The 21782-nt window shown below is 42.8% G+C and overlaps 1 protein-coding gene across 1 annotated transcript in view; it reads left to right on the top strand.

Annotated features, from left to right (window-relative positions):
* Nucleotides 1-18829, top strand: part of SLC10A7 (solute carrier family 10 member 7) — a 214971-nt gene extending 196142 nt beyond the window's left edge. The window contains exons 11-12 of the mRNA XM_033133342.1: nucleotides 14302-14447; nucleotides 16556-18829. Coding sequence (XP_032989233.1) covers nucleotides 14302-14447; nucleotides 16556-16585 — 176 coding nt within the window. The 3' untranslated portion in view covers nucleotides 16586-18829. The remainder of the gene's footprint in view (nucleotides 1-14301; nucleotides 14448-16555) is intronic.
* Nucleotides 18830-21782: the final 2953 nt, after the last annotated feature.

Genomic DNA, 21782 nt, shown 5'->3' with positions numbered 1-21782 from the left:
TGACACCTCACACAACATACCGGATCTTCATCCCTACGTGCTTCTTAAGGTCAGCTCTTAGTGATGGAAGCTTTGAAGTCCACAGTTTCTTGTTTATCTCAAAGTACAAACCACCTTGTCATAGTCAGAAGTCTCTCTAAAGAGATTAATTCTGTACATTAATGATCAACTCATGTGCCCGGAGTTATATACACCCCGTGCTTCTGAAAGGAAAATTCCACAGGAAGTGAGCGCAGCACATTCCGTCATTCTGGAGCTTGTCCTTTCTGACGAGGCCTCGGCCACGTCCAGGAGAGTGGGCAGCAGTTCGTTCCCCAGTGCTTCCTGTTCATCTCTGCGCTCGCTGCCTGTTGCAGACGGGTTTGTTTTTGACGATGATGATTCACATTAGAAAGTTTGCCTCCAGCAGTACTAAAAGGTGCATCACAGAACAACAGTTGTTTACTGTGTTTGAAGGGAAGAACCTCACCGGGAGATCTCATTCACTCGAGGTTTGGTCCTCTCAATTCCAGCTCACCAACAGAGATCGATGAATGACAATTGTCGCTCCAGTGTTGCGTCTCTCCAATTATTTATTTGCTAGTGTCTCTTCCCAGAAGTTCTCTTAATTGAATCAGACACTATACAACAGATTGTGTATATTTCATGACAGCTAGCTCCATGCTTCTTTACAGTAAAGAACAAATGAGCCTGCAGCTGCAAACTGAGGGTGACGCCACCACCTCCTTACCCCCGTCCACACAACTCCAGCCAGAAATAAGTGAGCTGCCCAATTTTGAAAGCCATGGGGTACTCAGGAGGTTTTTAACAAGTTACCCTGGGATCAGGAAGAGATATAAAATTGAACCTAATTCAAAAGATTCCGGGACCCCAGGAAGCCAGTTCACTTGGATGTCATCTATCCTGAAGTTGAGCACAGTGATGACATTGGAGCACTGACACTTCCCAGAGCTGCCTTTGATGCAAGTCGGCTCTCTGTGCTAGTACTCTTCTCCACTACTAGTACTACTCTAGTATTAGCACTCTAGTCTCCTGCTAGAGCAAACCTTCTCTAAAACACTTTCAGTGTTTAATAGTAATAATAAAAGCAAACCCCCTTGCAACCGACGAGTGCAGCAATGTACAGAAAGCACTGGTGCCAATGAAAAGTTGCTTTCAAAACAGAATTTCCTTGATTCAGTCATTTATTCAACAAGTATTTATTTAGCTAACTGTGGGCCTGGCCCTATTCTAGGACCTACAGGGACAGCAGGGAACAAAACACAAAAAGTTCTCGCCATTATAACGCTTTCTTTCTAGTGCTGTTAAACAGACAAACACTTAAATATATGGCACAGCAGATGGTGCTAAGCGTTATAAAGAAAAATAAAAACAGAGTAAGGATTGCCAAAGTGGATGTGAGAAGGTTTCAGGCTTAACGGGGACATTGGATCCAAGATGTGAAGGAAAAAAGGGAGCAAGCCGTGTGACTATTTAGGGGAAGGAGATTCCAACCAGAGGGAACAAGTTGGCAAGTTGGAAAAGGCAGAAGGGCCACTGTTCAGGGAACAAAATGAGGGAGGGCGTTACAGGATACTTGGTAAAAAACCACTGGGAGAGGGGGCGAGTAATATTGTGTGAGGCCTTATTGGCCATTGTAAGGACTGGGCCTTTTGCTCAGAATGAGAGGGGAAGCCATTGGAGGGTTTTGAGCGGACAAGTGACAAGCTCCAGCTTCCACTTTGAAAGGATCCCTCTGGCTGCTCTGTTAAACGAAGACTGGGGTTGGATGGGTGGACGGGTGCAGCAGGGAGAAGCAGGCAGGCCAGGTAAGAGGCTTTCATTCAGACAAGAACTTAGGGTGGTTTGGTCAAAGGTCAGAATGGTAGAAGTGGTGAGAAGCGTCGAATTTTGGATATATTTTGAACACAGAACTAATGGATTTGCTGATGACTTGGATGTGTATGTGAGAAAAAGAATTCAAGACATTTTGAGGTGTTGTGCCTGCGAGGCTGGCAGGAGGGAGTTGTCTTCACTGGACTGGGGAAGGTTGCAGAGAAGCAGATTTGGGTGGTGGAAGAGGGATGTGGGGACACATCACGAGGTCCGGGATGAACATGTCAGTTTTGAGATGTCTTTCCAGCATCCAGTGGAAAGTTGGCTTTCGGAGTCTGGAATTCTGGTCCAGGCTGGAGTTTTCAGCATACCGATGTCATCTGAAGCTGTCAAACCGGATGAGATCATTAAGGAGTGGGCAGGTAGAGGAGAAGAGAACTCTGAGGACTGAGCCCCAATGCTCTCCAGCCCTGTGAGAGGATATGAAGTCATTTGGATAATAAAGCGACAGGAAATTCTAAATCAGCCAGACACAGAGACATCCAAACCAGCAAGCCTATATTTTTCTGCTCTTTCACAAGGGTGAGGGGAACACTAAATCAGAAAGTAGGTGTGAGGACACTTTGAAAACATTAGAAGGAGAAGGCTCTGGCATTTATTTGGTGCCTACTGCATGCTAGACACTGTGTTGGGCACAGAAGTTTCCTTATTATCTCATGTCATCGTCACAACACCCCTGCCCAGTAGCTATTATTGATCTAATTGTCCAAACCAGAAAACTGAGTCTCACAGTGGTCCAATAACTCAGCCCAGTTCACGCAGTGAGTAAACGCCTGAGCTGGTACACAGTGGCCAATCTGTCGGCCTCAAGAATCTTCCGGAGTCCTCTTACTTGCCCTTATTACCACACCTGGCTTCTCAGCCCAGCTCACATTCGAATCACCTAGGAGCTGCCCAGTAACCGTGATACTGGTACCCCTCCCCATACACCTATGAACCTGGAAACTCGCAGAATAGACCCAAGCATCGTATTTTTTTTAAACCCACCCAGGTGATTTATTATGCAGCTGGGTCTGAGAACCACTGCCTTAGACTACCTTCTCTGTCTGTTTATGTTCTATGTTCCAAGAAGAATGCACAGTAGGGTTATACCTGCTAATTTGTTCATGAAATTCGCCATTTGTTTGTACTGATTTGTGAAATCCACAGTTCTCTGTGTTATGATTAAATATGTTATATATTCAGAGGATAAGGAAAATTGATATTAGAAAACCATTTCTTCCAGAAAGTGCTCCCACGGTTTTCTGAATTTCTTCCTCTGCCTAAAGTCTTATAAATGAGGTCCTAACTACCTAATTTTTATATCATTGAGAAAAAATGAAGGGCAGGAATAGGTTAGCAGGACATCATCTTGTCAAGTTAAACCACGGAATCTTGAGTCAACCTTTTTAAGAGACAATGTATTTAAGGATAAATAACTGATTTCTAATCCTAAAATCAAAACTGCCTTGTTCTTCTGTGTGTCAGAAGACATCTCTTTTGAGGTTTATATTCATCATAAACATGGTACCATCAAGTAGAAAATTACTACTGGCCATGTTGCTAAAACAAAACAATGTATATTAAAAACAATTGATGTTCATTTTGGTCACAGCTTACTCACATTTACCACTTAAGTAAGATTTCGAAACCTTCCGGAAGTTCACTGTCCACTGTGAAAAGGATTATGAATGCAAAATTGTAGGGAAAACTGAGGTTAGGGTAGTGGCACTGTAGCAGAATCAGTGAAAGTACTTGTCACGCCCATCAGCTTCTCTGCCTGAGACTTACCATGTTCAAGTACTTTCCTTCATTTCTGTAAAAACACATCAAAATATTCTGTAAAATTAAGCCAGCCTTTTCAGAGCCAATCAGATGGAGCCAGTTCTGTGTTCATGACCATGTTAAATATACTCTGATAACCTGGCATTATTTTTGTCATATGAAACTCTCATTTCTATTTTCGATGTTTTCCTATCCTGTGAGTATGAACCAGAAGCCAGGTTTTCTCTTTACAAGACAAAGGACTCTTCATTCATAACCTCGAAAAAGGAAAAAGGAATCTCACTCTACTTCCTGCCCACCTTGTCTCCGTAAATATGGTGACTCCTCCTGGAAGACCCAGCCAGCATTTGAATGAAAGCTCTGTGGCTCAGTTCTTTAATTCAGTCTTCAATTCCCTGTTTGCTAATTACTCCTACAAGCTTTCAGACAGGTGAGGGTGTACCTAACCTTCCGAAGCGGAAACCTTCAATTGGGGGAGTTAAATGTTTCATTGTCAGCATCTGGTGAGCTGGCTCAGGCCATTTATTAAACATCTTTTCCAATCAGCACGTATCTGTTTCAAAACAGAAATAATACCAGCTGCTCATTTTGGTCTGTCTTGCATCTTTATTTACATAAAACTTTCAGCAAAGTGGTAGCATTACAGTCCAGGTAACTAAAGGCTAAAACACAACCTGTAATTGTCCTAATGCGCCCAAAATGGTCACCCACCAACTTTTATTCAAAGTGAGTGACAGCCCAGCCACATATGCACCTTTGTTGGAAGGAGTCCCTCTCTTCCTTTCAGACCTTTCTTGTGAAAATATTGTTTTCCTTAGGTATTCAACCTCTATTATTCTATTCCTATTATCATGCACCTCTTTTCTCTAGGGTTCCTAAGTATTCTGACAAATTATCATTTGGGGCACTGCAGGCACACAGTCTGGGGAAGAGCACAGACCCTAGAACCAGCCTGTCTGTGGTCACATCCCAGCTACAGCCCTGATATCAGTACTTCGGCGTGGCCTTGAGAAATTTTTATTCATTGCCACCTCAGTTTCCTCATGTGAAAAATGGAGATGATATGGTCGCTTCACTCACACTGTAAATGTGAGGCGTGAATGAGTAGATGTCTACACACTCTCAGAATGGTGCTTGACACACAGTAAGCCCTGTGGAATTATTTTTTACAATCTGTATTCGGCCTTACTAACATACAAATGAAAACAAAGACACCCATGAACTGCAGATAAGGCTTCTGAAGTCCTGTGTGAAGTGGGGTTGCGGAAAGACTACAACTTGGATGGTGCTCTCTTTTTCCTAAAGCGCGATTACTGGGAAGATTGTTGTTTTTTCTTAGTAATGGCCTTAGACATCTAGTGTGAGCATTAAATTGATTCATTTTCCTGCTCTCCAGGCCTAACTCTCCACTTTGGATAAAGGAATATTTTTGAATTCTGGTTGAATATGAAAGAAGGCTAAATCTCTTAGGAAAGTTTTACACAAACATCTATTTCACATAACTAAATAGCTTCTGACTACACCAGAAAAGAAACCGAGCTTAAAAGCTTCCTACCTGTCGAGGGGAAGAGAGGGGTGGCAGGGGCGCAGTACGAGCCTCTTCCAGGACAGCAGAGAGGACGTCCAGTGTGTGGGGCATGGTGGCTGCCATCTCCTGTGGCTTCCAAAGCTGTCTCTCTCCTGTGACATCTACTGATGTAACCATACGTATTTTTCAGGCTTCAGAGGTTAGAAGTTAAAATTCCATCTGGGTGGACCTGTTCAACTGGTGCAAGCTTATGTTGTTTTTCTGCCAGAGGCCTAGCCAAAGGGGTTTGTTAGACATCCGAGAACTGCTGCTATCACCTTTGTGTTCAGCAATTTGGAAATGCTGTAGGTCGATGTGGATTCCCTGAACCCATCAGTGGGACACTGGGAAAACTACTAGTGAGCTCTAATTTGCATATATGTAGTTGTACCTCATTTTGGATGACTCTGTATAAAAAGGACAAAAGTGTTCTCTTCTGTCTCATAAAGCAATAATAGAGGTTCTGTTGTGGTGGAATCATACCAAAGATACTATGGCAGGAGTTTTCAGTTAAAGATGGAATGGCAGGAAGAGCACCGGGAAGCAAATAAAATGTAAATCATTGGCAAGGGTAAGACAGTACAGTCTTCATGTTAAAATACCGTGGCGAATTTGAGCAAAAGACCAGTCACTTAGACGGGAGTGAATGCGAGCAAGTCACATGATCTGTCACATCCTGTCCCCTTTCCTAAGGAATCTGCAGGAAGTTGATGTGCCAGCCTTTGGAATGTTCCAGAATGGGTTTGGGGGAAATCCTAGAATAGCCAGGATTACGAGCAGAATGCAGTTCTTGGGGTTCTGCAGACTAAACACCGGCTGCTCCGAAGGGCCACACCTTCGGGCAGCACTTGACTAATGTAACAGGACTCTGTGAGGGACAGCAAGCCACTCCACACCCATCACCCTGGAAGTAAGTGGCCTTTCTTTGTACTCACTCTAAAAGAGAGGCAAAAATGAGAATAACTCAAATGTTCATGGAATCCGTTTTCCTAACAACGTTTTTTCCTCGACAGCAGTGCTGTATTTTCTCATTACTCTGTGCCACGATTTTGTTACCGGGGAGAATGTGCTCTTTGCCTGGCCTTGCCTTGTCATTCCCTGTCTTCTCCCTGTTCAATGAGTAAGAGCATAAGCTCCATGAGGATTGGGGGGAGGCGAGGGCGGAGAGTTTGCCCATGTATTCACTATACTTACAACAGTCTCTGGCACATAATGGATAAAGACTCACTACTTACCAGACATTGTGTATCATTTCACTTAATCTTTTTTTTAACCTGCAAAGTAGGTACATTTTGTGAAAACTGGGGTTAAATAACTTGCCCAACAAAGGTCACACCGGAGGTAAGTGGTGGACATGGTATCCAGTCCAGGGCTTCCTGACTCCTGTATCAGGCCTCTTTACTGCTGCACTGCATTGTCTCGTGCAGGCTACCGGATATAATAGTTTTGATCACTGCATCTAACATCTGTGTTACTGGAAATGAGCTTGCTTTGGGATAATCCTAACTGAAAGCCTTTTTTAACTAACTTCCAAAACTGTTGTACCTTATCATGGCATCATTTCGTGCTCTAGAAATGGCATATAATTGCCCCTTTCTTTAGTAATTGAGATAAATCAGTGCCAGTGAGTTTGACTTTCTGTGACTGTCTCCGAAGAGAAACACTCCCTCTCTCTCAACCTCTCTCTCTCTCTCTCTCTCTCTGTCTCTGTCTCCCTCTCCCTCTCCCTCCCTCTGTCCGTCTGTTCCCCTCCCACCCGTATATGTGTGTGTGGGCAGGGAGGGGACAGAGCGATTAGCATTTAGAGATGCCCAAAAAGAGTGGCCGCGTTTCTCAAACACTGACTGCCTTCCTGGATTACATTTTGACTGGGGAGGCCATTCATCCATATGACTTTTAAAGGCAAACATGGCCTTTTCTGAATGATTTACTAAGGAGGAAGAGAGAGAATTCAAATAACAATGTGTAGGACCTTTGGATAGTAAAATTATGGATGTTTCTAACTAAGAACAAACTAAACAAAAGTGGGAAATCACCATGACAACTAAAGAGAGATACAACTGGATTCCAGATTTGCCAGTCAGCTCTCTCCAGAACTCAGGGAAAACTCTGAGAAAGCATTTAAATGGAAAACAAGTCATGTGAATTCAGGCGAGTGAATCTTTGAAAGACAGGAAATGGTCCAGGTGACTTGGAGTTTTACTGTCTCTCAGCTAAGTGGGAAAGTAAGTGTAATATTAGGTTTCAAAAGACACAAAGGGTATTTTTCAATATATTTCCTCTCCAACTCCACAATTACCATAGTCATTTCAAATTTTATGTTCCACGGTCAGTCCAGTTTCTTTCCTTCCTGCCATCGCAAATATATTTTTATCCTATAAAATACAGTGCTCTCCCAGAGGGGTATGTGAATGAGTCTCTTTACAGTCTAGTAAAGCAGCTAAGGTTTGTTCTATATCCTGTCTTTTTCGATAGGAAACATTACTTTAGCACCTATTCTTAAGTAATCAATCATTTACCAGTACGTATTGAGTACTGGGCTTCAACACTGCAGGAGGCTACAAGAAAAATATCATACTTTGCCTCCGTTCAGGGAAAAACAAAACCTCTAGAAAAGAAACTAATGGCCACATAAGCAAATGCTAAATTAGGAGATGCAACTTCATTCTTCAAAAGAGGAAAGAGTCCACAGGGGGGCCACCTTCATGGTGGAGGAAAAGACAAAGCTGCTGAGCCCAACAAACGCACAGGATTTAGGAACACAGAGAGAAAGGACAAGATCCAGGCAAGGGCTCAGCTTTTACAGAGACCAGAAAGGGCTAGGCCTGTGCCAGTCACGGCAGTCGGCAACTGCCAGTTTGGTTTAATGGCGTTAACACAGCTTGGTGATTACATGAGGTAGGCTGTGGTCTAATTCTGCCTCCACCACCTCCCAGATGTATGACGGCAGGCAAGTCACTTAACTGCTCTAAACCTTAGTTTCCTCATCTTCAGATGGGGAAACCGCCACCTACTTCATAGGGCTGTAGAAGGATGTAATGCAGTGATGCAGGCAGAGGCCTGCGTGTGCCGCAAGCCCTTACAAAATGGTGGTAGAAGCACCGGTTCCTCACTGAAGTTAAATAAGTAGAGGCTTTGATGAATGGGCACTCGAAAGTCATTGTAATTCTTGAGCAGACTATTGGCTTTAATTAATGTGGGTTTTAGGAAGATTAATCTGACTGAGGTTGGTAGGATTGATGAAGGGAAGAGTCTGGAGACGGGGTTATGTCAGGCGGCTGTAAGTAATGTTGGCTTGATTTTATGAGGAAGTGGATTTAGGAAGATGGTAGTGAAAACTGGGGGGACTAGGGAACGGGGGGACGGGGAAGGAGAATGGTAGGTGGACGAAGGAATGTACAGAATTGGGTAACTTGATGTAGAGCTAGAAAGACAAGTGGGATTAGTCAGACACGCCCCCCAAAATCTGAGTTGTAGAAACTGGGTAAGCCAGTGACAGAGGGGGTTCCACATGCCTCCCGGCCCTCATCCCTTGGTTGGAGAACAGTTGAGGTAGTCAGGGTCCCAAGAAGGCAGGGATCTTGTCTATGTTCTTCTCCTCATATCCTCAGCACCGAGAACAGTAACTCACATATAGCAGAGACCCCAAAAGCATTGTATGAATGAATGAATGGATGGCTGGATGAATGAAGACAGGAAGAACGTTGCACCTAAAAGTAAAACAAACTCTGAACAGTGATAGAAAGTAAATAGTTTTATACTGTGGACAAGAAAGCAGCCTTCAGAGGGAGTTTTATAAAGGCGTATGTTTAATCAAGGAAGAAAAATGTCTGTTTCTCAAGGAAAAATTTAAAAAACGGCTCATCCGTTAGAAAGTAGTAACTGTTGAAACCTGAACACTGATACAAAGGGAATGTTCTAATTCAGAGACTATAAAATAAACATTTAAAATGGGGGGCAGACGGGGGCCTGATTTTGTACGACGTACTGTTTTATCCTTTCCATCCTGGGTATAGGATAAAAGAAAGCCCTTACTCGCTTGTTAGAAGAAGAAAGCGTGTCCTTGAAGTTCCTGCTTGGCAGATGTCAGTTGAAAACTCTGCTTATGGAGTGTGCTGCAGTGTCAAACTCTGTTGGATAATTTTAGACGAATGTGTCATGTGTGACATGGAAATACGGCGTGCTGTACATTAGTGATTTCCCAAGTGTTTGGATCAGGTAGCAAATGCGCTGGAAAAGTGCTCTTTATCTATGAGTGTGCTCCTAGAGCAGTGGGGGAAATGCTTTTGGTGGAAATTACTTTAGTCAGAAAAGGAATCCATTTACAATATGTGCCTTCCAACCTCTTTCAGACAATGCATTGTATTAAAGAGGCATTTTTGATTAATGTTTTATAAACATTTTTCAGCGTGACAGCTTAAAGTCCCTGTAAAATTGTAAATGTGTGCATAGTGTTCACTTCTATCAAGTCAAATGCCATCTCATAAAGTCTAGTTGGATCCTGTCAACCATGGTGACACAGAATCAGTATCTGGGAGCATTAAAATTAATTTGCTTTGTTTATATTAGTGCAGTGATAGCAAGATGAAAAGAGTCCTATATTTAAATCTTACTTTAAAAACTCTTTCTAGTAAGTTTGTGGGGGGTTTTTTAATTACTGTGCTTTTTTTTTTTCTTTCCTAGTTAACGAATGTAGTAAAAATGGAGTGATAATCTGCACAGTAACTTTTTGATGGGATCTGGAAAAATACAAATCCATTCCTTCAACATGCTCCTTTTGAGTACCTACTAAATGCTCAAAGATGAAGAAGAAATAGTCGCTGACCCTCAGAAACGTAGATTAGCGAGGAAAACGTACAGGGATCAGGCAGTGAATGCCAGGCTGGAATGTGCCCCAGGTCCCGTGAGCACAGAGCAGAAAGATCTGAAGGCCAGCCTGGGACTTTGAGAATGACTTCCCAGAGCGGGCAGCTTAGGAACGGAGGGCTAACCGATCTCGTAGTGGTTATGGGCGTTCTAGGCAAAGGCCTACAGGTGGGAGACCAAGCGTGGGCTGGGGGCCAGGTCACTGAAGGTCCTTGTCTCGCGTCAGAAATTGTGTGATTTGACGTAGCCAGATTTAAATCGCTTGGACAGGGCAAGCCTGAAGGCAGAGAGACTGGTTTGGAGGTCGTATAGGAAGTACAGTTGAGAGCTGACTGTGCCTGAAGGAAGGTTATGGGGAGGGAGGGACGAGTGGTCACAGAGGTGCCCAGTAAGTTAGTTAAAGGCAGAGTTATGTCACATCCCACTTCCCGCATGGCTTACCCTTTCACAGAATACTTAATCGGGTTACATGAGTGCTAGTTGATGGGAGGGAAAGAGGGAGGGAGGGAGGGAGGGAGGGAGGGAGGGAGGAAGGGAGGAAGGAAGGAAGGAAGGAAGGAAGGAAGGAAGGAAGGAAGGAAGGAAGGAAGGAAGGAAGGGTCAAGTGAATTGGGTGAAAGTGAAGAGGATGAAAGGGTGGTACATTACGAGTACCTAGGCTTCTGGAATGAGAGCTACAGCTGCGTTTCTCTGAGTTGACTTAAAGAACAGATTTTGCCAAATTCATGACCAGGTGTCAGGAATGACAGTATGGCACGTGCAGTGGCTCTCGCAGGTTCCCAGCCTCTCGGTGAGTTTCAGATTGCCGTCCTGATAGGGCTGGAGCCATGGCAGACAGAGAGGTCAAACTCACTGCTTCCAAAGGATGACCCAGCACGATGGGCCACTGGACCAGGGACGAGTTAACTCTCACTCTGCTTCTCCCAGCTTCTCCTTCTACTGTCACCTTTGAGAAAATGAAAGTGCACTGAGTGGAAGCTCAATATGGGACGGGGAGGGGAGGTGGCGAAGACACTGAAGAAAGCAGGGAAAAAACATTGATATAAACAGGAAATTGAGAAGAAATTTTAATATTTGAAAAGGAAAATGGATAATCAAATGGTTGAAGAATAAAGTATGTTTTTAAGACTGAGGGAAATCAAGTTTCCCAAAACAAATACCCTGTGACTTGAAGTGCTGGAGCCCCCTCTCCCACCAAGTGATTGACTTGTGGATCCACCATATGAGAGTGACAAGCAAGGACATGTGAAAGGGCCAGGGCCCCAGTCTCTGGGAAGCTAAGGCGTTTTTCTCTGATACATTATTTTCAATCATATTTTTACCATTAGTCACTTAAAGTGATAGGAAATTTGATTAATGATTAACAAGAAGGCGCATAAAGTGGTGAGGAGAAATCTTTATTTAATTCGAGAAATGTCTGCAGCAGCCACGAGTCATCACGGATCCCTTCTTTTTTCCAAGCAAGGTGCATAACTGTAACGCAAGGCAAAGTGGAAAAAGGGCCTGTGTCACCAGGGTCCGTTGGAAAGACAGAAATCACTCTTTCAGTAAAGGGAGGACCAAACAGTGTTGAAACACCGAAAAGACGGAAGGGAGGCAGTGAGGAAACAAAGGAGTACTAACTGTGAGAAGTAGGTGGACCTGGAGGAACAAAAGGAAGAAGTTGGGCTTCTCAGAACTTAGAAGCTGGGAGGAGGCGATGGGGACCTCTGCGGAGGGTACAGTGAGCTGTCACTGGGGCCTGGAGCCGGCTCTGGCCACTGCTTTGAAGGTGCTGTTGCTGGCAGGAAGCCAAGCCCTCCTCCTGGTCCGGCCTTGCCTGGTGCCCCTATCGGCAGGACCGTCCAGGGAGCCGGCCGACAAGGAGGGATGTTGGCCGTCCCAGCCCATCGTGGAGCAATGTACAGAAGGGTGTTCAAAGATGAGATATAGGAGCTGAAGAACCAGCCCTGGACCAGAAGAGACCTTCCTGCAGGTTGGTATTAGGGTCCAAAGAAGGCAGAAGGTCATCTGTACACTGGAAGCTTCTAGAGGGTAAAGACTTGGCCACAGCTTTCTATCTCTGGTTTCCTGGCCACGACGGGCGTGGTCCTAGCAGTTACTTAGCTCCTCACCCTTATGAAGTCACAGGAATGCCCTGGTTTGGGAAGCAGGAGACTTTGATGAGATCTGCTGCCCCTGGAAGTGCTTCTGGGAGGGATGCAAGGAGAAGGAGTTCCAAAAGGACTTCTAGCCTAGAAAGTTTTTTGCATCAAAAACTCTTCTGCTTTGTGGAGCTGCAGTCCCGATGGCATCTTGAGCTGACGACCTCAGAAGCCTTGAACCTTACCTGATGCAGAGAACTGGAAATCCAGGTGTCCTGCACTGTAGTTCCGACTCCACTGCTTGATAAAGTCTCCATTTCCTCATGTGTAAAACTGTTGCGAACAGTGATTTTCATCAACCTCCCAGGCTCACTGTGAGGCTTCGTTCAGTTAATATGGGAAAGCACTTGACAACACGTGACGTCTAATAGGCAATCACTGCACACAACCTTTACGGTCACCGTTACCATCTTCACGTACCTAATTCATCAGTCAAGTGACTCTCTGATGTCGCTTACATTAGGAGACCTTCTGTCCCTGGCAACCGATTGGCGGTTTCCTTATGGCAGCAGCGGCCCTGTGACGGCCCAGCCGGCTTCCATTCAGCACCACTTCAGCTTGCTGAGGAATGACAGACTCCCCAAGTCTTAGTCATGAAGGCTATCTCAGGTGATTTAGCCCAGCAGCCACGGTCCTCAGATGTTGGGTCAGAAACCTCTGCTCTGATTGCTTTTAGGGACAAAAATCGCCATCTTTCTATCGTTTCTCCCTTTCGCCCACTTTTATTCCACCTCATCCCCCAACTCCTTAGTATCGTCCCTTTGGACCAAATAACCTTTCCTGGAAATGGTGGAGAATATGTTCAGGTCTTCTTCTTGTCTCATCGAGACAGCTTTCTAGGGCTGTAATGTCACATACTGCTTTTCAACTATAAAAGGGTTAGGCATATTATTATTTGTAAGAAAGCTCTTTTGGTTTTCATATTCGTGAGAAGACGGAAACTGCAAAAATCTAAATGTGTGCTTTTTGAAGCTCTGAGAGAGACATTGGGAAGAGTTAAGTATTTCCTGTTTATGGCAACGATATGTGAGGCTATGGAAAAGAAAGCAGCCGTGAAATACATTTTCGCATAAAGGTTTAAAAATTATTAGAAGGTAAAAATAATTGAAAAAGCAGACCTTTCCTTACTGGGTTATAATAAAAAGTTATTTGGGTGCCATCATTGTACATGTTTAGGAGCTGGGGTCCTTTTCAGAGGCTGTTCTCAAAGAAACAAGAAGAAAGCTAAGCTATTAAAGCTATTCAATTGAAAAAGCTGACACACATCCTCAATAATTCTGACAACTGGGCCATATTAAAACAATTGGTAATGATAGTTAAACTGCCAGTGTCTGAGTTCTGCATGGAAGCTTAATAGGTCCACACTATAGGCAGCTGCTTACAAGATGTACACACCTTGCCTTTGCTGTAATGGAATGATAGCCTCATAAAGGAGAATTCATTTACCTGGGTTCCATTAAGATTCTCACTGTGGGGTTTAAACACCCGGAACTAATCTTAGAGTTCACCTACTGTACACAGTGTCACGTAAAGCGCTTTCAGATCCTGGGCCAAATGAGAACATTTGGCTAAAGCACCCTCCTACTCAGAGCTAAACATACCATACATTATCTGACCATATCATTTTGACTCTCAAACGTAAAGTTTGGGGCTTTGAAATGGTGCCAGGCAGGCCTCCCTAAAGACCGACAGACTGTTTTACTACTAAGCAAGAAAAGATGCATTTTTGAATCTCTGCATCGCTGGTATTTCTCAGCCTTCTTGAAGCAACTCTATTCCACACTATCTTCTCTCCTCTCTTTGTTAAATTTTGTGTGAATTTGCAGCGAGAGTTATTGGTGCCCTGAATACTTACCACCTTTTCAGCTTTAATCAGTTCTAGGGAGAGCTTAGAGCTTTATGGAGTGAAAAGAAAATGAACTGACTTGGTGACTCATGTGAGACCTTCCCTTTTCAGTTCTGTGAATACACATGGGGGGAAATATGGTAATGACCTATTCCGAAGTTCCCGTTTGAATGGAGGATGTCTTTAATGTGATGACAGACGAATTTGCCTCTAGAATTTCTGTCTTCTTTGTTCATCAGGAATTCCAATGCTGAAGATCGTGTTTGCAGGCCATGAGCACCTCTCTTTGATATCCGTTCCCTTGCTCATCTACCACCCGGTTCAGATCCTCCTGGGAAGTGTGTTGGTGCCAACAATAAAGTCCTGGATGGTGTCGAGGCAGAAGGTGAGACTCTAGAAAGGTCTTACTTGAATCCAAGTCAGATTGAAATGCTAATCCAGCCTCTTAGCTGCTCATGAACTTTTGCTAGCATAATCTCGTTCTCAAAGTCCCTATTTTCTGAATTAAATCCAATAATAACGATGCCTTGATCCATTTCCATATGAACAGGAAAGTTGAGGGTTAAGTGTTTCCTATTGTTATAAAAGTACAATTATACTTAAAATGCGGTTTTTGAATATCTTTTTAATTGGCTCATATTGAAGGGCGTATTGCAATGGGGTAAAGGTGCAGTAAACATACTTAAAACTTGTACCTCTTCACATACCGTCTTTGCCCCACTTGATTTTTCACGTGTCCTGATTTCACATGCCTTTCTAACTATGACAGCAGCTGGCTTTCATTAGAATGCCTACTGTATTTTTAATTACCTAGACATTTAATAATGTCTTTGTGCAGCAAAACTGTGTGTTTGGGCATTAAAAAATAAAATTGCAGTAGCAAAGGAGCCCACACAATATCAATTGCACCACACTTAGCTCAGAGTCTTGGTGCTTATTTGATATTTGTGGATTTGATTTCCAAAATTATCAGCCAAAATAATATAAGCTGGGTGATTCACAAGAAGTTTCAAGGCTACGTGTACCACGGATGACCCCACAGAGCTGGCTCCTTCCCAGCGGCTCGGACTTTACAGGACTTCTTTCCACTGGATACAGGGGTGACTGTTATCAGGAGATGAGTAGGAAGAAGCGACAGCCGATGACAGAATGCCCTGTGTCCATCCTTAGTGTCCTGAAAACGGAATAGCCACACTCCCAATTACCGAGCTCTGTGCACGCGAAGCCTGTCCCTGCCTTTCCCGGGTTCAAAGTGTGGACTCTTGAGCCACTGCCATCTCTACCATCTCGTCACTGGGTGGCCCGGGCACGTTGCTTCACTTCTCCGTACCTCGCTTTTTGCCACTCTAAGACTAATGATAACACCTACTCTTCGGAGTTGAGAAGCGTGTGTGGCAGGTGTTTGACCAAAGCTATCTACTGTAGTTATCGTGATTGTCACTGTTGCTCATTCGTATCTACAACACCGTTTGCAGCAAGCTCTGCTACCTCCATCATACAGGTTAGGAAACAGGCTCATAGAGCGAGCAAGTTGTGGTTTAGTCTGTGCTACAGTTAGGACTTGAACCCTGGTCTACTTGGCCCCGCAGATCTTTCTCCTACACCATGACGACACTCCAGACAGAAACATAGCTTTGTTTCTAGAAGGAGTGCCCCAGGTCCCCAGGATCCTACCTGAAAAGTTTAACCCACCCAACACCATCACTTATTTCACTATTTAACGAAATGTTAGTGACTGCCGTTCTGTGCTGGGTATGACGCGCAGCTCTGGCCCTCGTACTCAGCACAGTTTCGTACCTTTTCCTTTACTATTTATCCATTTTGAAAACTTCCATGTATGTTTACGCTTACGTTTATCAAGGTGTGTGTGCCTTGTAGGCCAGAATTTCTACATAGAAATTTTGACAAAGAATGAAGAAAATTATTTGAAAATCCCAACACTCTATCAGTAATATGCAGTCATAGTAAACAGCAAATTAATCAGAGTGGAATTTTCTTCTAAATGTTTAACAGCTCTGAGATTTATCATACAGAGTAACAGAAGCATTTCTAAACGGGAGATAAAATTGGACCATGCTGTTCATTTTCCCTTTGCACAGCCACCAGTGCAAATCAGGGAGCCACTGTCTAACTTAGAATAATCCAGAAGGCTTAGAATATTATCCGTCCGCATTGACCACACAAGTATACATGAAGTGTCCATCTGAAGGGTATCCAGGAGTGTCTCCTCTGCTTTGTACACAATACTGATAGAGACCGTCGGCCACCGTGGAGTGCACAGCAGGACTGTATGAGTAGCCAGGCCGGGCTGGGGGAGAGGACAAAGTCTGCTGGCCAGTGCGGCGGGCAGGTGGGTCTGTAACCAGAGGTTTGGATCAGTGGTTATATAACGCTATCTTCTTCTTTCTAGTAGCTTAAATTATCTGGTGTTAATTGATGCTTTCACTTTGCTCATGGGTGTTGTCCAACTCTGCGTGTTTTCCTGTCTTGCAGGGAGTAAAGTTGACGAGGCCAACAGTATAACGAAGGAAGCACTTGTCGTGCGGCGATGTATATATGTACAGGATTGTACATACACTTCTGAAGACTTGTACTTGTGAATGTTGCTTCGATGCATATTTTATTTTTTTACACAAAATTATGATATAACTGTTTAAGTGCCTTAAAATGGATTTGACAAGAGCGTTATTTCCAAAACCTACTTTGTTGGTTACTGCCAGGGATGGTACGTATTTAGGAGTTGTTTAATTTTTTTTGCCCCTGATGCAGGCAGCAGTCATCGTAAGTGACAAAAGCAAACATGCTTTCCTCCTCCCACCTTTGTGCAAGACAACTTTATAATAGTTACTGTACTGTTTGCAGTGAGGTCACCCCATCAGAAGAATGCCCTTCTGATGACAGTGAAAATTTCCAAAGTCTTATTCACAAATACTTTGATTTACTGTGTGATTCATTTTTTCTGTGACTGTGACATGCCACTTCCTTATCAGCTCAGCAGGGGTCACTGAATAGGTGCTGGAAAGCATACGTTAATATGCGCTTCTTGACATCATTTTTTTAGAGACATTCCTTCAAATGCTTTCCAGACAGAAATTCCTCAGTTCCATTATAAGAGATTATGGTATTATAAGTCTTAAATTTATTATAAGCTGCTTCAAAGAAAGAGCCTGATGTTTGAGTTATGAATAAAGTAAGTGAAGTTTTGAGGTAAAGTACAGGATTTGGTTTTCAGGAGTTTTAAAATTATATTTCGTATGTTTTTCCTTTTTCTTCCATAATTGCTTTCTTTCCTGTTTTCCAACATACTTTCAAACTTGTAACAGCCAAATGTGAGACACAAAACTGTTATAATCAGTTTGAGAGCATCGACAATTAATGATGGATTATATTCACATTCTGCAATTGAGACCAAAAATTTTTTTCCTTTTACATAAATGTGCTGAGCACAAATTGCCCCTTTCCGCCAGAAGCAGCCTGTTACATCCTTGAATTAAGCACACTTAAGGTATTTGAGACAAGTTATTAATGAGAATTTCCTTGGCAGATTTGACAAATGTTTGCAACATTTTTTAAAAAAATTAAATCATGTTGCTCTGATGAATAATGGAAATATAAAGGTCATAGATGCAAACAAATATTACACATACACATTCTGTCTAGCCAAATGAAAAAAAAACTGGCACAGAAAATGCAAAACCATTCATTAACTAAAATATCAAGTAAAATCAGTTTTCAAAGGAGTATCCAAAATTTGCTTCTGCTGTGTCTGGAAGAGCTTTCAGTGGACCAAAATAGAGACTAAAGCAATATATAGAATTTAGGGGCACTTTTTCTCTGTGTCCTGCATACTATTCTGTCACATCCTGTCTACTTGTCTTTCTTGATCTGACAGACGATATTGGTGTCCTGGGTCACTCTGAGGCCACACTCTGTCCTTAGCAGCTCTTTTGTTGTGGCTTTGTCGACAATAAAAAAAAATCATTCCTTAGAAACTTACCAAGTTTATCAATAGTGTTAATTTATATTATTGTTACTATCAGGTCTCATCTTGTGTTACTTCTGACTCATTTCAGTGTCACTGGACCTCAAAAATTTCAAAAGAATTATCCTCACTGTCAATTCTAAAGCGGGTGCCAGACCCTGCAAAAATCTATGCTAAACAGGCTGTTTGTCAAGAATTTCTGCTGTTGAGAATTTCACTTGTGTCTAAAACTGCAGTGATTTTGCTTGATGCTTTGGATGCTTACATATGAAGTGCAGAAAGATTTTCATGTTTTGTTCCTATAAACTTCTTTGAATTTCAGAGTAAGTGAAATTGTCTGTCTGTCTGTCTGAGCTATCATAAAAGCTAGCATTAGAATACTGAATTGATTGTTTTTCCCCCAACTTATCTACCTCTATTATCAAACACCTATAGTAGGTGTGTGAGTATGGGATAAAATTCAACTGAAAATGCTATAACATTTTATCTTTTGCTTTAAGAATGTGTTTTGTTTTCAAATAGTCGTCTTTACCTGGTGAATTTTGGTGGCTTTTGTGATATGTTTATGCCTATTTTTTAACACAAAGTCTATGGCATATTTTTCCATAAAGAACAAAAAATAAAATCAAAATTTATTTTTAATTCATGCTTATTGGGAATTAATTATTTGTATCTTAAAATACTTTATTATGTGTATGCACTCTCAAGCTATCTGTTTTACACATTTGTTTTGTCTAAATGTATTTATGAAAGAAATACATTAGATTATATTTATGTTTACTCTTTTTTCCACCTGGATTTTTTTAAAATAGTTGTTATGAAATTTATTTTTAGTGGGTAATAATGTTAATCTTTTCATGTGTTCTTTTCTCAGTTTTAAATTTTTATGTTTTTTTAAATTTGTTTTCCTATTCTGTTTAAAACTTCTGGCTAATGTTCGGTGTTCTAACACACTTCTGGCTAATGTTCAGTGTTTGTTTATGCTAAATACCAAATTTTTTCAAAAGGACTGGTAAAGTAATTAAGTGGATTATTTATGATGAATGGAAGATGAAAAGAATTCTATGATTAAACAAAGACATGTTTCAGAAATCACAAGAGAACCTGTGGCTTATTTTTAACCTATTTCAGATGTACTCACAGTGCCTTCCAAGTATGTACAGGTTTCTCTTGTTTCATCCCAATACTGTTACATCATTTGTGGTTAGATAAATGCAAGCTCCCTCTTCCAGGTACTCCTCCATCTCAATACCTTCACCACACCATAACATTAAAATCCAGAAACAGCCCTTGTTTTTTGGTTAGAAATATGTGTTCTCTGCATCAGAGTTGAAGACCAAAAGAGAGACATACACAAGAAAAGTGGCAAATTTTAGGTGATCTGAACGTTAGCCACCCTGGTCATACTTTTGAGGGATAGGACAGATGAAACCTAGAATGCCTTTTCCAAACCCAGTACTTTTTTTATTTTTTCAAACCCAGTGTTTCTTCATGAGCAAGTGACCTTGTTTGAATTCTGAAATACCTTCATGTTCTTATTTTGCTGCCTTAGCTTAGCAGTCCTCTTCCGCCTGGAAGGCTGACAGGACGGTCTCCTCCCCCAGGAAGGCTCATCTGCTCACCTGCCAGCGCGAAGCTGCCTCCCTGTGAGGGGTGCCTAGAACCTCCCGTCTTCTGAAACCATTGTGCGATCATTACCTTACCTCTCCATCTCATCCCACGTTTTCTATCTCCTCCTCATTTCTGTTTTTCTACTGTGCCTACCACAGTGCCTGGCTCAGACTAGTAGCCAAAAAAAAGTGTAGTGACTTTCTAAATTGTGAAGGTAAGACCTGAACCTTCAAATTGTTGAGAGCTCTTATTATAGATACCTGTTCAAGTTCATGATTTTGGTTACTTTGGATGTATATCAAAAGTGAGACTGCTGGATTACATGGTAGTTCTATTTTTAAGTTCTTTAGGAACCCCCATACTGTTTTCCATAGTGGCTCTTTCTGCAGATCTAAAACACTCCCCCCGACCACCACCCCAAAAAAAAATCCTTTAGTAAAACTCTGCTTTATACCAGAGCTTTTTGTGTATTTTGGGAGAAAATGAAATAAAATGTTCAACATCCACCAAGAAGTGACATAGGGGAGAGAAAGTAGAACATTCCAGTAATAAAGACACCAAGTCATAAGCAGGAATTCTGTGCATGAGATGATCAGAAGAATACAAACTCCTGGAAATCTCGGTGGGAGAATACTTCCCACAGAACGTGGGATTCATTCTTAGACCATTACATCCGAATATAAGTGAATGTGTATTCACATGGGCCGGGGGATTGCAACACTAGTAGCTAATATCTGGTGCTCGGGGTGTAAACACTCCCACCCTGGAGATTTCAAGCTACCAGGATGCCGTCCCTCACGGTGGCATCCAGAAGGGTTGAGGTAACGGGCTCTCGTGAGATGAGACAAGCCGACTCCAGCATGCCTCTGCACTACACTAGGTCCTTTACCCAGATTGTTCATTTAATTCTGTCGACAACTCTAGTAAGATAAGTACTGTTATATCTGCATCATACAGATAAGGAAACTAAGCCCAGAAAGGTAAATAGTAAGTGCAAGCCTCTTAACTCTGACCTGGTGGAGTTGGGATTTGAACTCAGATTTTCCTGACTCCAGAGCCCTCACGACTAACTGCGACCATAGACTCCTCTCCAGCCTTAAAACCACATGCCCCTTACAAGATCTTATGTTCCCATATTCTAAAATCCTGGAAACTAGCAATGATTCTAAACTCGACCTGAGTTCTTCAGGCAAGGTTTTCATAAAGAATGTTGTTCTCCCTTTATGTGCAGCGAATGAAAACCTCCACATCTCAGAAATCCCAGACAATCGGAAGGAAGGCGCGTAGGGCTTCTAGTATGTCGTACAGCAGGCTTCATAGTCCACGGGGAGGAAAAGACAACGAAGGAAACAAATCCTGGCCTCAGCCCTAGGGTTTGAGCATTTCCCTTGTTACTGGCTATCCCAAACTCGAAATCTTTGCACCCATGTCGATTTGTGCCCACTGCTGGAAGTTCTAGACTCTGTGTTCACAGAGAGCAGTGCTGTCAGCGTGGCACCCTGGGCTGGCTTTGCCGCCATGGCTAGAACTCAGCCCGTATCTTCTCCACCGTTAAAGGTTTACCGTGACTTCCTCTCCTGGGACCCACTGCTATTTTCATCTGTGCGGGACATTCTGACAACGCCCCCTCCCCCCCAGCCACTACTCCAGCTCCACACCTAAGAAGTCCTATGTGTGTTGAAGACAGAGCAAAATACCATTTCTAGAGCTTACTTCTCTGCTCACAAAGCCAAAGTGAGAATTGTGTAACATAGGTCTGTTTTTAAGATCGAAGGAGAGAAGCCCTGCAGACAGCTGTCACAGTGCCTGGCACTGGGTAAGAACTCAGAAAGTGGCAGCTGCTATGATCATTCAACACGGAAGGGACCTGGGTAAACCACATCGACATTGGTGTCGGACGTGTGAAGTCAGGTGTCAGGCTCTAGTCTGCACGACTTCTAATCTATGCAAAAGGTCTATTACGAAGTCCGTTAAATGTCACTAATCAAGTCAGGGAGTGACCAGGGCACGAGTCTCTACTTCGTCAGTTAATGAAGACACCTGATTCTGAATTTTAAGATGTTTGCAGCAATCCCTGTCTTCCAGCATGAATAGAAAGGCCCTCCAGCCCTCCAGAGCTCCCTGGGT

The sequence above is a fragment of the Rhinolophus ferrumequinum genome, chromosome 18 (genome assembly GCF_004115265.2).
Source record: "Rhinolophus ferrumequinum isolate MPI-CBG mRhiFer1 chromosome 18, mRhiFer1_v1.p, whole genome shotgun sequence".
NCBI classification, from domain to species: domain Eukaryota; kingdom Metazoa; phylum Chordata; class Mammalia; order Chiroptera; family Rhinolophidae; genus Rhinolophus; species Rhinolophus ferrumequinum.
Note: the sequence above shows the minus strand (reverse complement) of the source record. Positions and strands in the feature narration are given on the sequence as shown.